Source organism: Leuresthes tenuis, unplaced genomic scaffold (genome assembly GCF_036924035.1).
Source record: "Leuresthes tenuis unplaced genomic scaffold, fLeuTen1.0.hap1 SCAF_9, whole genome shotgun sequence".
Classification (NCBI taxonomy): domain Eukaryota; kingdom Metazoa; phylum Chordata; class Actinopteri; order Atheriniformes; family Atherinopsidae; genus Leuresthes; species Leuresthes tenuis.
The window spans coordinates 7,242,097-7,259,261 of NW_027325363.1; the positions used below are offsets into that span (position 1 = coordinate 7,242,097).

Here is a 17,165-nt window from a genome sequence, read left to right on the forward strand (position 1 = left end):
CTGCAGTAAAGTGTCTAAAACCTTTGCACGGCCCATTTATGCTGAAGAAGTTAATGTCTTTTAGTCAATACAAACAATCTAAGCGCTGGCATTTATTACATTGTTTTGAAGTAAACTTTAACTTGCTTTCATTTACAAGATTCTCCTGTGGTCTGACAAATCACCACGACAGCTTCAATTCGGCTGTGGTATAAAAGACTTTGTGTTAACACATTATACTTGTGATGTACGGACCCGTTGCCCGACTGGAACTTAAGAGGAATTACAGATGCAATGCTGCCACTAAATACCTTGAATGAATTATTTGAAACACTGTAAAACATCTGATGTTATAATTTCAAGACAGCCAAGAGAAACCAGCGTATGTCAGGTCAGCATCTGGCGCTGAATGTATTCGCCTTTCCTGCCAGTTGCATCCTCTGGGACAGGCGTTTCCTCTTCTTTTCCACTGCCTTACCTCCAACGAGCTGTCTCATCTACTTCTACAGGAAGGAGATCTTCTATTAAGTCAGAGCACACGTTTGACTGAGAGAATAACAAGCAGAAATGATCTCTGTGAACCAGTCATGTCTTTCGTTGTGCTCAGTCATATTTCTCCTATTCTGCTGCATTAGTCTGTCTACAGGTCAGCACGTAACACAGCAAGGTGAAGTGGCTTTAATCTGAGGACTGATTCCCAGGAATGCGGAGGATGGTATTTTTCAATCAATTACACACACTGGCTTCTAATCCCTGTCAATTTAGCCACACTCTCCATTTGCATTATCCCATTACGTTGCCTTAAAGCCCCTCAAGAGAAAAACATCATTTATTCTCTGAATTGTAGGCAAAGACAGAAGCTCAAGGAAGAGAGTGAAATCTATTACTGTTCGACTTGACAGCAGCCAGTGAAAGAAGACACTTCCAAAATGAGCTCCATTTATAGTGCTTTTATCTCTCTGCGGGAAAACCGTACAGGTGTGTAAAGACGGTGGTCTGGGTATACGTTTATCTTTGGAGAAATAATCTTTTATGAGCTAAATCATTTATAAACAAAATGAATAGATGGAAGAATTGATCGAATATTCTGTGGGTGATTAAAAAAAAAAAAAAAAAAAAAAGAGAGAAACGATATATTTCCAGGTGATTTTATCATCGAGTGTCTGCATGAAGTGTGTGTGTGTGCTGTCCTTACAGGCAGGGCTGCCAGCCAGCCGTACTTGTCCTCCGTGCGGTTCATATCCCGGTCAAAGGCGTAGAGCTGACTGTAGCGCAGGTGATCCGTATCCAACAGGTTAAACTGCCGCCGGGCATAGTGATAACTCTGATTGTTGCCCTCTCTGGGGAAATCCAGCCACTCAGGATGGCCGAACTCATTTCCTGCAACAGAGAGTGTTATTAAAGAACGCACATAATGAAGGGAAAGGCACACCATCTTTGAATTAGCATATTCTCCTTGTGAGCTTCTTTTTCCTCTGAGGTTTTGTGAAATTTTCAGGAGACAAAAAAAGACTCATCAAATACACAACAGTCAGCAGCAGTCTGAACTTTTCACCACCCCAGCAGAAGTTAATATTTCGCATATTAAAATAGACACAATGTTCTGGCAGCATTTTCTACCAACTGCAGTGAGACAAGCTTCCCGCTACTTAAGATCTCATTCTTTCATTAATAAAGCAAAAGTAAGCAAAGAAAAGTGTTGTGCACATAGATCCCAGGCGGTTCGGCAGTGAATATACGGCACATTTCAAAATACTGTATCATGAATTAATTGAACTGGAGCAATTTATATATCGTCACAACTTGCATATATGTCTTGAAAACTGAGCAACCGTCAAGTCGGTGTCAGAAATGAGGAGTTAATGCAGAGAATAACAGTTTTAAGTTGAACGTGAGCAGAGCTGTACATGAAAACATTTTCTTCATGCTTACTACTTCATAACCACCAGTTTTGTCATTTTCCCTTAAACTGTTAGTCAAGAGGGAAATCAGTTTCCCTCTTATTGTTATTTCATAATGCTGAACGTATACAGTAGAAATGTAGGAAACAGTCCTGATGTTGGCATCTTGTCATGCCAGGAGATGAGATAATGAATCTGTCATCTTATGCCATGACAAAATCAAAACAAACACCGGGATAATTGAATTCCCGGTAGAGAAAAGAAGACAACAGACGGAGGAAGATGGAAGCAAAAGTAAATAAATAAATAAATAAAAATAAATAAATGAAAAAGTAAGACTGACAGAATGAAGTGGAACTGACGGGGACTGACAGCAGATTCTAATGAAATCCATTATGTAGGTGTTAAAGAAGTGGCAAACAATAAGAGATGGACTGCCAGCAGAACAAGCCCACTGCAGCACTCGCCTCCAAAGTAGGACAGCGAAAACATACAGGAGAAAAAGACGTGAAGAGGAGGGGAAAGAATGAAGGGAGAGATCCTCATCTTGTGACATCTGTATGAATAACAGGCCTCCCACGCAACTTAACGTGAAATGTGAAGAAGACAATTACACCTCAGCACCAGCAGCCTTTCTTCCCTGAACTCCATGGTCTGCACCATACTGTGTTTCTGAGCTTCCTGTGCCAACAAGTCACTGGAAAACTGCATTAGGTCACACGACGTTGAGTTCGAAGTCCAATTACTTCCTTATTCACATTTGAGTCATTACAAAAGATGCAAACAAATCCTTTGTGTGACTTATTAAAAAGCATTTATAAAGAAATACTTCATCCTTCCGAGTCCACGATTCAATTCAATGCCGAGTTGAATGATTAGTGTTTTGACCAAATCATTGGGGAGAAGGTAAGGCCACAAGATATGCTCATTTGAAATTTGCAGGCTGCCTGGAATGACGGTGCGACATTATAGGTCAAGAGGTCGGAAAAATCAATAAGTAAACAAGCTAATGTAGAGAATAATAACAGTAATGAGGTCCATGCTTGATTTATGATGGTCATCAAATGCTTGGCCCTGTTGCAGCACTCTACTGAAGGTCAAAGGATCACCAAAATCAATTTTTATTGTAAGATGTTTTGTTTCAGCTTTTCCCTCGAGGCACCACGGACTTTTCTTTTTTCATATGATGGTTACCCATCACAAAGGAAGAAAAGTGACAAGCTGTGCATACAGTAATATGCTCTAACACTTTGCTAGCATGCAAAGGTTTAGCCAACCTGAAGTCAACTTCTCTCTGTGCAAAAAGCTAAGTAGAAATTCATTAAAGGCTTTACTTTCTACAGAAGGTGTGATGCTCGCTGCCTTGACTGTATTCAATTTAATCCATTCTTTTCTCCATCAGTGAAGTGCTCCTGGGCCACTGGCTGCAACATAAAGGCCAAAGCGGGATTGTTTCACTACACAGTTACAGAGGAGTTCTTCTCAGAGAATTCGGCACCTTTTTTTCCCTTCCAAACATATCAAAAATTCTATTTCAAAAGCAGAATTTAAAAAGGGGAGAGAGAAAAAAATAAAGAAACCAAGGCTTGAGTTATCTTAGAGTCATCAGAGTATTTTTCTCCTCTTCCTTCTTCTTCCACCTGAAAAAGACAACCCATCAAATTCTCTGTTACTGTTACAGCTACTGCAGCTACTGTGAGCTGCGTTACAGCTTTGGCCAGAGGTGGAAACACACGTCAGGCACAAAGTGCTCATTGAAAAAGGAGCACAAAGTTCTCTTTAGTGCTCTGCTGCCACGAGTGACCCGTCCAAAATGTCAGTCTCTCCAAAGAACTGGCGTCTTCAGCGCCTCAGAGAAGAAAGAAATCCATTACAGGAGTCTTTACAAATCATCCTCCCACTCTGCTCAACAACCACACCAACAGGCTGTTAAAATACATGGAAAAGAGTTACTGACGTGCATTCAACTGAACGACTGGGACTGATCTTAGCTACGTCTGGAAGATTCAGTTTGAGCCATTTTTAGTTCTGTTTGTATGCTGCAAGTGTTAAAGGTCAGTGTTGCAACAGGTTCTTTGTTGTCCACTGTACATCAGGCAGTTAAAACTTACTATGGATGAACAATATGTGATATACACACCCCTCACCTGGCTGATTTACCTTCGAATATCTCGTCAATCGGAACAATAAGAGCCCCATTTCAATAAGAACCCCTCCACTATAAATCTATCTGTCCACCTTGTTAACATGCTTACATGCGTTATTAAGTGTTAAACCGTATCACAAGCAGAATAAGCCATCAACACCATTACTAAGGATTTCTGCTTTAAGTCTGCGGTGCACCATCCTCAGCCTTAGAAAGTCTTTAAGAAGCAAAGAATCTCCAATTTGTCAACAAATGTGTGAGAGAAAAAAAAAAAAGAAAAATCAATGAACTGTTGAAAAGCAATTTTCTTCCCAGACAAATTGGAAGGGATTTGTATATTTCTCCCCCTGCATAGTGTCATTTAGACATTCAAGGAATCTGGAGAAAGTGCTTAAAGGACGAGGGTGCAAGCTTAAGCAGGACATCTGAGATCTCAGATATTGTTACAAACTGATCTGTGTTCTCGGTGCAGACAGCACTGCATCGAGAACACAGATTCATCAAAAGCGAATATAACCACATGGTTATGGGATTACTGTGGGAAAGCTTGATCAAACACTACAATACAACTGCGGCTTAAAACTTATGTGTGCAAAAAGGAGGCTTCGAGTTAGGCTTGTCCAGAAGTGCCAACTTCTCTGGGCTGTGAGGCGTCTGGGCTGGTGCACGACACCGTGGGCATGTGTGCTGTGTAAGGACCATCCAGACTGCAACAAGTCAAAGAGCCCGGCTCTGTGGGCGTATAGGGTGCATCAGTGCCCGTGGAAAAGCTCATTCACACTTCTGTCATGGCAGCGTTAAAGCAGAAACCGCCACTGATATTAACGTGGCACTTTCAAAATGACATCTTTTCAACAGAGGTGCATTGATTGCTAAACGAGACAATGCAAAAATTGTGTTCTACACACTTCACAAAGACATTACACATTACAAAGCAAGAAGCCTGGCCAGCCTGTGGTTCCTGCCCATTTTCAAAGTTTAAAATTATTAAACAAGAAATGTGAGAATGACAACAATGTACCGTTGCATATTTTAAGATGCGTTTACAGGAAGAAAGACAAAACAACACCTGAAAAGCTTTGTTTCGGTCTTTAAAGTGTTGTGAGAGAAACTGGCGTAACTGAGATATGAGAAAAGCTGTAACTTTTTTAGAAGGTTTCGCAGGCCTCAAATGCAAAAATGATTGTACATTTATCATTAAAATGAAGCAGACGAGTACTTGGGGTTCATAACGTCTGCAGTGAAATAAAAGTCAAAGTAAATGAAAGAGTCTTCTTTTCTCAAACTGCACCCGACTTTTTCTGATTTGGAGTTGTACAACGTTGAAAAGGCAATGAAGAGGGAAACGAAACATGTTTCAGAGTATGTAGCCAGTCAGAGTATTCTATGGATTGAGCCAGCTTTTACATATACCACAACAGAAAGCGAGGCAGAAAGGAGTGCCATGAAAGTCCACGCTCGAGGCTAAGCAGCACCTAAAGAATGAGCTCCACCATGACTTCAAGGAGCTCCCCAGAAAAAAACTAAATAAATAAAAATACACATTCAGATCCCGAGCGTTGGTGTGTGATGTTCAATACATATCTAATTATTTTTGCTCATCAACTCTCAGACAGGCTGGTAAACATCTACTGTACCTTTGAGCTTCTACATTTCCCAGAATGACTTTCAGCAAACCCAAGAGAAACGGGCTCTGTGTTGCACCGAGTTGCATTACAGCCTGTGTAGGAGTGAGAGCTGCCACCGAGGCATTGCACATTTCCCTGCTGAAGAATAAGAGAAAAATGGATCCACACAGTGGGACTCAATGTACAGTTCAAACTGCAAAAAAAAAAAAATCATCAAAAAGGCTGTAGTACTTCACATAGCACTGACAACACATCCATGGAGCAGCAAGTCACAGGTGCATTACAGGCGTTCAACCGTGTGCTGCCAGCATAAAGGCTGCACATGCTCTCATACTCAAACTGCCTTCTCCAAAGTTTCCCTAAACTGCTGTGTTGAGTTTGTAATTTTCTGAGTTCATACTTGCAAAATGGGTTAAAGCTCATGTATAATTGAAGGTTCTCAATAAAAACAGAGATACTGGCATCCCTGCACCTTTGCAATTCATTTCGAAGGGATTTTCTTTTCAGCCACACTTTCTAGGAGGGCAGAAATGCCATTTAATCTATCCGCTGAAGTTTATTTAACATCTATTAAATGGATTGCTATGCTTGGCTTGGGCAACTCTTGTGATACCACCACATTATTGACATTTTTGAACCGAATCACAATGCCTCTACAACCGGAGATGTATTGACATGGAATGTGCCGTTTGTGGGGATGTTTCTCTGTGGATGATAGCCCGATAGCACTTTTCTCAGGTCAAAGACGTCATCCTTCAGTTATGACTTGTACAGGACAACAATTCACAAAGCAACCGGAACATATTCTCACAGGATTGTGTTCCTACAAGGCAGCCGCAGTGATTATGGAGCACATCTCAGCTAAAGCTCAAAGAAACAGTTCTACTCATCTGATGATCGTGGCAGAAACTTCCTGCTTCGTACTGTAGTACAGGATAGCACATTTCTGTCTGTCTTTCACAATCACCAATGGCAAATGAAGCAAACTTATTGTCTGAACTTAGCTCTGGTAAACAGAGTGAATCGCAGTCAGTCACTTAAAAAAAATCCAGAAAGAAACATACTTGATGCTTACAGCTCTTGGTTTGTTTGAAATCAGTTGGTGTGAACTCTTAATGCACAAGAACCAAAAAGAAATAATGGATATATTTTCTTCTTTCATTCATATTGTGTCCATTTAACGAGAGGTAAAAATCACAGCATTTAAAGACTCAGTTTCTCCATACTGCGTTTGAAATATCTTAGCATGTTCTACACCTGACCTCCACAAATACTACAAGATCACAAAGTTACTTCAGTGGTTTTTTTTGTTGTTTTTTTTTTAAATGGGGATTTCTCGATTCATGAGTTAGTAGCAGTCCACGCTGTGTCCATTTCTTTCTAACAGAGTGTGCGCCATATGGAGGCACATTCACGTGCCAGCGCACAGATATTCACAAGCACGCACAAAAGCACAAAGGTTAGAGAAAGAAAACATGACCTGCCTGCTAATCTCTGTGCAAGATACCAAAGCTGAGAAAGACAGCAGGTGAAGAAGAAGCCACACTTCATTAACGGAACAAGAGCACTGGCTTCTTCTGCCGACTCAGTGTTCCAATGTTGTGCTTTCTAAAGTCTCACGGAGACGATTGGTTTCATTTAGAAATTGATTCTACAACTCGTGGAAGCCTTTGGCTCCTCTTTTGATTTTAGCTTTAAAGAGATACATTCAACACAACTCCATTAGGTAATCCTTCCCCTCTTCTCTCCAACAACACCGCACAGTTTCTCCCATATGCCTACATTAATCACCATGATAATCACCTTACTCTGCCTCCTCACAGCTAAAATAAACCAAATAGGACATTCTGTTCATGAATAAACTATGATGGATTCGCACCCTGACGTGCACATAAACAAAAGCTATCATCAGATATCACAGCCATTGCTCTCTGGAAGTTTTAGTGTTTTATGTAAGGATTGTTTATAATCATTAAATGATCATTTCTCAGTTTTATTACAGCTACTGACAGCTTTTAAATCCAACAAAAAGAGTCAGCTGGTGAACCAGATTGTCCAACCTGCCTTTTGGAATTCAGGTGTAAATAGAATATAAGGACAGAACCTACCACAGTACGACAGGTCACACATTACCTCAGCAGGAATACCAGCAGAATTGTGGCCACCAGTAACCAGAGGGTTTGTTTCAAACTTCTATGACTCGACTGCTCAGGTTTAATAGAGAGATTTTTCTTTATTCATACTGTTGCTTCGATCTAAGACACAAACAACAATATTAGTTCACTGACGGAAGCCATGGCCTTAACAACAAAGGTAAACCTCTGAGTGCGAGAGAACAGTTGTACCTTTAGGGAAAGAAAAGCCCTTAAAAACCAAGTCATACTTGAGTCAGCTCAACACAATAAAGGCAAAAATCAGATATATACGATAGGATGGTGAATCATCATTTCTCTGCACTGTCAGCCTTCTTCCATTACCATTGTGGGTGTATTAGCACACTTCAGTTAGCATATAATAATAGTTACAACCCCACAGAACAGTAACCATGGACGTAGACACTTCAAAAACATTCAAATATGGAAAAAAGTAACCAGCAGATGTTATATAGGGTTTCATATAATCATAGAACAAAAGATAAATGTCAAATCTTGCCAGGTAACACTGATTACTAGATTTGTGGTGGCTCCAATTATTTTATGATTAATGGGAGGGGCCGCGGTGTTTACACAAGGTTATGTCAGACAGCTTCTCAGCTGGTGCGTCCCATTACTCGTCTGCACAGCCCTGCATCAGATAAGGTCCTGACAGTGACACAGTCCCCTCAGTAATTAGCAGCACAAGAAGGAGCCAAGGATCAATGTGTTTTCCATTGGAGGGATTCTGCCAAAGGAAGATCAATGTGGGAACCGGAGGGGGTGGGAGGGCGGGAGTCACAGACTGTTTCAAATGCAGTGTGAAAAAACAGCAGCAGACATGATGCAGTGATTATTTGTACTTGCAAGATTGATTTCTTGTTACCGATTTAATGTTAACTCAAACTACCCCCCGCACTTTGCACATTAAACAAGAGTTACTGGTCCAACAGCTGAGGTGGGACTGGCATAGTAATCCAAAACCACAAGCCTGAAAGCACAGTTAACTCTCACTGGAATGATGCACTTGAAATGTAAGTAAAGAAAGCACCGACTTTCAATTCAATGTCCAAGGCTGCGATATAACATGTGGCTGTTGCTTTGGAGCTCTCCACGAATGCAAAGTGCCGGGAGAAGTTTTAGCTCAGAGACTCAGACTGTAAATCTGCAAGGTTATCTTAAGTCTCTTTGAGCCCTGAAAGTCAGGAAGTGCGAGCAGTTCCATTTTGTCCCTGCTGATGTAATGATAAACCCACTGAGGCGTTTCATTACTGCCACGCCACAGAGTGCTTTAATGTCATTGACGCGCCAACATCCTTTACAGTATCCGTCTCTCAGCACCTCAAATGCGGATGCTCCCTTTGTCCTTTTGCTCTGTGCTGTTTGTTATTGGTCATGAGTAAATAAATGGGTTTTTCTAGGCTAGGCACTTCAAATTGATTTGCTTGCTCAAACAATTTGCTCTTGCTCAGCACTGACTAAATGACTCTGCCATCATTGATCCATTGACACGGCAAGTCATCTCAGATTTACTTGATTTTCTTTCTTTTCTTTCTCGGGTATTTCCCCAACATTCATGTAATGACCCCTCTTAGGAAAGTTCTCAGAGTGTCTTCTGTAGATTTAGTGACTTTTTCAGTCTCCAGATATTGGGTTGTGGACTTTCATTCATTATTACAGTAAGTTTTCAGCATTATTTTAGGCACCTCACTGAGGATAAAAGATGTCCTTCGTCTGCTTCCTCAGAACTGGCAACAAATGAGCAACCTTTCACAACAGCTCCGGTAAAACCATGAAAGATTTTATTTAGAACTGAAATTGACATCAACACGAACAAAAGAAAAGAAACAGACAAACTTATGCATAAAAACTTTTGATAAAAGTGAAAAAGTCAACTGCGCGAAAAGGCAACACAAAGTTATTTATAAGAAAAACCTGCAAGGTCCTCAAACACTTTGAAGATTCTCTGAATTACAGTAAAAAACAAAAACACTAATTAAAAATGTGGAAAACAGCATCCACTTTTATCTGGAGATTTATAACACAAACCAGGAGCGTAATAAGGAAGGTCATTATGGAAGAGGGCAGATTTAAGGGTGAAACACGACTCAAAGACAGATGCAATACTCTGTACATCCGTAAAAAACTGCTGCTCATATTTTACCAGTCTGTTGTGTTCTCTTTTATGCTGCGGTTTGTTGGGGGGGCAGTATTAAAAGGAGGGACTGGATCTGTGGGGGGCACAGAGCTGGACTCTCTGTGTCAGAGGCAGAGAGACGGACCCTGGAGAAGACTCTGTCCACCCTGGACAACACACAACACCAAACTCTGACGAGACAGAGGAGCATGTTCAGCAGCAGGCTGCTGTCTCTGAGCTGCTCCACAAACAGACTCACAAACTCTTTTTTTTCCCTGGCCATAAGACTGTATAATTTATTATTTATTTCATACACTTAAATCCTACGGTATGTTGTTGCTACGTATGTTGTTTTTGTTTACTGTTGATACTAACCTGCCTTTGTGCATCTATGTAGCTGCTGAATACTTTTCCCTCGGGTTTAATAAAGTATCTATCTATCTATCTATCTATCTATCTATCTGACCAAAACTATTACTGTGAACTTTAACTAACCGGGATCAAACTGTTTTTGCGAGCTGAACACAGCCAAAGACACCAGCCTGGATGCAAACCTTCGACTCTGCTGCGACCGTTGAGTGCACTTCATTCCTGCCTCCCAGGAATCCCAACACCAACTCTTCATTCAAAAGATATAATTGCCTTTTGAACATTATCCTGATTAAAGCTTCACCTACAAGCAACTGGGAAAACACTTGTGTTGTACTGAAAAGTAATTCTATGAGACAGGGCTGGTTTGGCATATCTTAACTTAGCCCCGCGTCCTTGTTCTACAGAACACAGCAGCGACAATATCAAATATTCACACACCTAATTTATTGGTCAAAATTTCTAGGTGTACCAACTCACAAATCCCTTTAATTTGATGATGTGTGCTGGAGAAGAGCAGACGGATGATGTGTGCAGTAGGTGAAGGCAGACAGTTCAGTCATGATCATTTTTCCTGCCGGCATCAGAACAATGACTATTGTGACTGAAATCACTGCATCTATACCGTTTTTCTGTGAATGTGTTAAGAAATGAGGCGTGGCTCAAGACCAGGGATGTTCAAAGCTGGTCCTCGAGGGCCGCTGTCCTGCAGGTTTTAGATGTTTCCCTGCTTCAACACACCTGATTCAGATTAAATGGATTTCTTCAAACAGATGCTAAGTTCTGCACAAGCCTGCTAATGATGCACTGATCTGAATCAGGTGTGCTGAAGCAGGGAAACATCTAAAACCTGCTGGACAGCGGCCCTCGAGGACCGGATGTGGACATCCCTGCTCTAGACTTTTGCACAGACCTGTAAATACTCTCCTTTTACTCCTGAACATATACACTTATGGAGATAGCAAAAATGTGTTGAAGTGAAGATGCCAAGTGAGCAAACACTACGGTGTTTGTTTTTTTTTAAAGCGTGATGAAATCAAAGTCCATTTTTACAGCATTGTTTTCAGCCAATCAGCTCTTTATCATTTCAAAGCTGCAATGATTGGGTGGAAATTAATGTGGCACAGAAAACCGTGGGGGAGACAAAGCAACTCGAGAGCCTTTCAGCCAGAGTATCAGATATAATTACTATCAACTGTCCTTCAGCTGCCCACATGGGGTCAATTCTCTGACATTCTAATCATTATAAGCTGCCCAGTTATGACGGTCCATCGAGAAAAGCTGTTTTGATTGTGCTTCGTCCCCCCCCCCCCCCCCCCCCAAGTCTATCCACTTAACAGAGATTCTTGCTGTGTTTCGTCCCTTTCACTCAAGTAACACAACATCATGGTTAACGCTAAGTGATACTCAAGGAGGCAGAAATGTTTAGCTCGTAGACACGAGGAGGAGCTAAAATGCTTTGGATCACGAACATCAGTTGTGTTTGCACGACGTCAGAGAATAGGCACCATCAAGGAAATGCAGTCCTTTCAGCCAAGGTCAACTTCGAACTGCACGACATTAATTATCACTTTATCACCTTTACCAGCAGGGTTTGATAAAGTCATACCCTACTACGGATGATGAGTTGCATATAAGGAGCATCTCAGTGATCGAGAAGAAGCTCAATTTGAGGTAAAAAAGCAATCCATCTGGTTTATGTCCTGTTCTGAAGTCAACCCCGCTTCAAGAGGTTCCTCTTTGGCAGCTCAACAGATATAACTAAAGAAAGAAATACAACAAAACACAACTATGCACTTTACCCTGCTGGAAAATAATTAGAGGTATTCCAAGGGATGCTAAAACTTTCCAAATGTGATGTGTATGCTTGATACTGAAAAGGAAAATCCGTTTTATCCTTTTTTCCCCAAAGTTACCAAAACATTGTGACATGTTAGTATGTACAACAATCTATCACAGCATAGGTAACACAAGAAAACATAAGAGAAGGAGAAAAATGCCTCCTTTAGGGATAATCTCACAGTATATGCCCATAAAATATTTATCCCAAAGTTTGATTCTGCTTGTTGCCTGTGGAAGACTCGAACAGGCAAGAGAGTGAATGTGTTTTTCTGTTCACTCAACACTTAAGGGACGGTCTCGTCTGCCTGCGGGGAGAAGTTCAAATTCAGGTGGAATAAAGTATATGACAAGCATCTGATGGGATTCTCGTAAAACAAACAACACGGCGGGGCAACATCGTGACCTCGATCGCATCTTCAGCATTTTAATGTCACCTGAACAACAGACGAGTCTTATGATTTTAAAACAACATGCCCTTACTAAACGAGATGATGTCATAGATCACTGTTGATTGATTATTTAGTCACTGCCGTGGCATCGTGAAAAAAAAAAACAACACCATAATAAACCATGCATGTATTTGCAGTTATTACAATGTCATTAACCTCCTTTACCCTTTTGTATGAAGTGGCATAATATGAATACAATTATAAAGAACTGGACTAATTTGTAACATAATTAGAATATAATTGAAATGAGGGAATTGGATTATAATTGGACTGAATTTTGGGACGGCCAGTAGCCAATAAACTATAAGAAATGGAATGGGTTGTGCGTCTATTGTCTTGAATTGTAAGTATTTTGTTTTAATGGCAGTTGATAGTAATGCATTACAAGGTAGTTGTTCATGTTGATGCATTTGGCCGATGCTTTTAGCCAAAGCGACTTACTGGTAGGCGAGTAGAGTAAGGGGGCCCAAGGACCCCAACTGGACTTTTTCAGTCCCCAATTCTGGTTGTGCTTTCTGACCTAGAACCGATTTTATGTGGTACACGGCGCTCAAAAATCTGTCAAAATGTTTCAGCACGGCCTTGGTAACCTACGAAGCTGCGCTTCTTAATTGAGTGAGCATTACGGCCACCGAAGTCACGAGCCTCGCGGAGTAATACGAGCTGTGCTCCAACATTAAGGCGCGTGCATTCATTCATTCATTTTCTACACCCACTGCCCCAAAAACGGCTCCTGTTCAGAGACATGCTTACGAAGCGGATTTCAAACTCAACACAGTACAACAAGTGAGTTGAATAAAATTCGACTTATCTGAGTTTCATTTAATGCTCCTTATAACCCGGTGCGCTTTATGTATGAAAATAGACCAGTTAGCAGTTAATCATTGATATTGCGCTTTTTAGCCCGAAAAATACGTACTAAATCATTTACTTTAGTGTGTGGTATCACGACTAACAGGAAATACACTACAGCGGTGTGTTCGTCCATTTTATGTTATTTTTCAGGGATTGAAACTTAAATTTCAGACCTTATCGTTATCATCCCTGATTGCAGCTAAAGCCTCAGTTAGTCACTGCAGCCCTGTCTTAGATCATCAGGAATAGAAGTTCTTCACATAAAAATGTTTGGTCCATTTCTGCTAAACTAATGTCAAAGTCTTACTCTTGCCATGTCACGTTAGGTCCAGTAACATTAATGGCTTCTGGTGTTTGTCTCCCAGCAAGTTCCCGTGCGATGCTCAGACGGAGATTATGTTTAAAGAAACATTCTGGTTTCTCCAGCCATGCTTCAATAAACTGGCTAATACAACATGTAACGATGATGGCTTTAAATATGTTTCTATTCCAGCATGAAACACAGTTTGTTAGCTAGATTCTCTGCATTTCCTGTGACTCACCCATGAAGTTTAGATAGCCTTCTCCACCAAGAGCGTGCGTGAGGAGGCGGATCATCTTATGCAGCTGGATCCCACGGTCGATAACGTGCGACATGGGAATCAGGGAGCTCATGTTGGTGTACATCTCTTTGTCCATCAGCCAGAAGGACAGGCTCTTATCACCGACCAGAGCCTTAAAGGTATGAAGAGAGAGAAAATTCTTCCCATTTGCACCGTAAAGTTAGACAGTGTAGACGAGCATACCTGATCGTGACTCTCTGCATAGGCAATGCACTTCTCTCCATATCGTCTGTTGATCAACGTGAAGACAATATCGCCTATGTTCCAGTCCTCATCCTTGAACTCCTTCAGGATCTACGGGGTGACAGAGAGGGGTTATTGAAAAAGGGTATGATAGATGTATAGCTGAAAGATCAGGTTCTGACTGATGCTTCCAGCTCAGCATCTCAGTTCTGGCAGTTTTTCAACCTTTTTAGAGTTTTCTCTGGGTTCTTCTTCTTTCTAAGATCAATCTCTGTTTTGACATCTCTATATCCGTACAGTGAGTTATGTCTACCTTTGAATGGTGGTAATGGAGTTTTTAATAACGGCACTACAGCCCATGGGTAGTAAGGCATCAGCTCTCCCAACCTGAGATGGGCAAGGTCACAACCTCTCTTCGAAACTGAGGGATTCAACAATAAATCCAACCCTGGAATCAATGCCACTGTGCTGGCCTGCCTACATGCACACTTCCTGCCGATGGAGTCATTTTCAGAGGTTAGAAGAAGACAGGGGTCACCAAAGCATTCATCCCAAGCATATCTTCCCACACAGTGCTGCAATAAAGTCGTACTAACTCGATATTATAATTAAGCGTTACACAAACACCAAATAGCAGAGGGCAGAGAAAAAAAAGTAACACTGTGGGCTCTCTGTACAGTGAGGTAATTTAATAAACACAAGAAAGGCTAGAGAGCTACAGTATCCCTATCAAAATGGGGGTAAAAAAAAGAGGAGATAATGTCCTCCAAGAACCCTTGAGATGCTGCCTGTTTGACTGGTGGGGGAGTTGGCAAACCCATTTAAGTGACAGGCTGAAGTCTGCTCAGTGGAATTGGCAGTGACAGCTGACTGACATGTCAGGAAACCTTTATATTACTCTACAGAGCTATAATCCGCAGAGTAAAGAGAGTAAATTGTGCCGATCAATATGTCTGAGATGAACTGGCTGGTCCACCTTAATCGAGGCTATCCCACTTTATATATATCACCATCTGTTCACATTCACTCTTGCACACTTTTGCCTTGTCCGATTATATTCACCACCAGCGCCAAAGAACCCTCAGCACACCTCAGCAGGGCACTCAACATGATTTACAACAAATTCTTACACTTTCTTGAATCCTATAGCTGTGAAATGGTTAGGTTAAGATAGATATAAATATTGATCAGGACCCATAGAATGTGTATGTGAATGGGCGATCAGTCTCATCAAAGGTCTGGGTTTTAGAGCTTTGTTTTTACCCAGCCAAACCTTCCAGGTTGGATCATGTCCACAAGTTTATGCTCATTTGGAACAGATTTGTCCATATGTGAAGAAATGTGTAAAAATAAGTAATGCTTTTTCATTAAATTTGAATAATCAATCCATGTGTAAAGACAGCCCAGGTCATCGTTCTCCACACTCCATTATGTTGCTGAGATCGTGAGGCAAACATTGAGCAATGCAAAGATGCTCTTCATGTGCAAACTGGAGCACACATAGAGAAAAAAAAGTGAAATAGGGAGCCTTAGAGTCTTAATGCATTATTTATTTACGCTGATTTAATGAACCTGTAAACGTATTAAGGACTCTGAGCCCAAACGTCAGAGTCTGCACACCATTCAAAAAGTATCAGGTGGACCACAAACATGACGCCCCACTGAGATGTAGCTGTGAAAGTAATACATATTCCTCAACTTGCTGCGTTACTGGTAAAAAGACATGTCCCACATACGCTGATATGGTTTACAATGTACCATCACATCTAAAATCTAAAGACAGAAAATATGGGACAAAGCCTGGCAGTTTCAATGGTCTGTAGAACAACGGGGAAGCACAGCGAAGCCGAGACAGATCTGAACACACCTCAAAGACATCACAGTGAATCAGTGAGCGCTAAAGCAACAACAACGCCACACATAAAGAGGACATGGAAAAAGACATTTTCCAACCTCAACTCAGCAAGGTCTTAGGTAACGACATAAGCTGTTAAAAGATTAACTGCTTAAGATTTATGACCTTACGCTGCAGGTGAGAGAGACCTCTTTTTGGCACATACACCAGTTATCTATCCAATGCATGGTTTCCTGGGCTACTCTTTATTCCTTGGCCTCCAAGCATATCCGGTGAAGGTAGCTAATCAGTGCCATATTCATACAAATGTCTTATTTTGATAAATATTGCAATTAAATCGTGTTAAACGAATGTTTGGAACAGCATCAGATTGCATCAAAAGCACACAATGTTACCATCCCTGGATTGTGTCTCATCCCATCTATCAAGAAACATGAATTACATTTCCTTTTAATACAGACAGATAAAGAACACTTACTCTTGTCCTGTTAAGGAAGACGGCAGGATTGCTCTTACTGGTAGATCTGCTATAGAATCAACACACATTTATATAAAGGCTATGATATTATTGCTACAATAAATGCTACAACGCAGCATCAGCTGGAAATAAAACCTCAAATGTTTTTCTTCCCCACTCCTTTTAATATAAAATCCAAACAAGTGAACCTCCAGGAAATACCCCAGAGATCATCCTCACTGCCAACACATCCGCATACAAGCAGACATTTTACACTTTCTTATGAACCATTACAATTCAATTCAACCACAAAAGTGGTTTGGGAGCAATTAATCTTTGAGTGGGACTGTCGGCGCAGAGAAAGGAGTGAATGGGTTGACGACTTCTCCACCGCCAGCTCACCCACATCAGCCCCGGCCAGCCGAGCTTCCTGGCACCACTGACACTCCACTTCATCAATGATAATGAGCGGTGCACAAATCTTACTTTACAAGCCTGCTGTCAGGAGCCAACCAGAGCGCCCAGATTAATTAGGCAGAGCCAGAAATAAAATTTAAAAAAAATAATAGAAATAATAAAAAAAAAAAACTTGAAGTGGAGGATGAGGTCATCTCACTGCCACCAACATGC

General features: G+C 41.1%; 1 protein-coding gene across 1 annotated transcript in view; it reads right to left on the bottom strand.

The window, feature by feature from the left end:
- The window catches only part of gbe1b (glucan (1,4-alpha-), branching enzyme 1b), a 79,866-nt gene that overhangs the window by 22,641 nt on the left and 40,060 nt on the right, over window positions 1-17,165 (bottom strand). The window contains exons 11-13 of the mRNA XM_072392095.1: window positions 14,224-14,334; window positions 13,981-14,152; window positions 1,175-1,359 (exon numbers count right to left, since the gene is read on the bottom strand). Coding sequence (XP_072248196.1) covers window positions 1,175-1,359; window positions 13,981-14,152; window positions 14,224-14,334 — 468 coding nt within the window. The remainder of the gene's footprint in view (window positions 1-1,174; window positions 1,360-13,980; window positions 14,153-14,223; window positions 14,335-17,165) is intronic.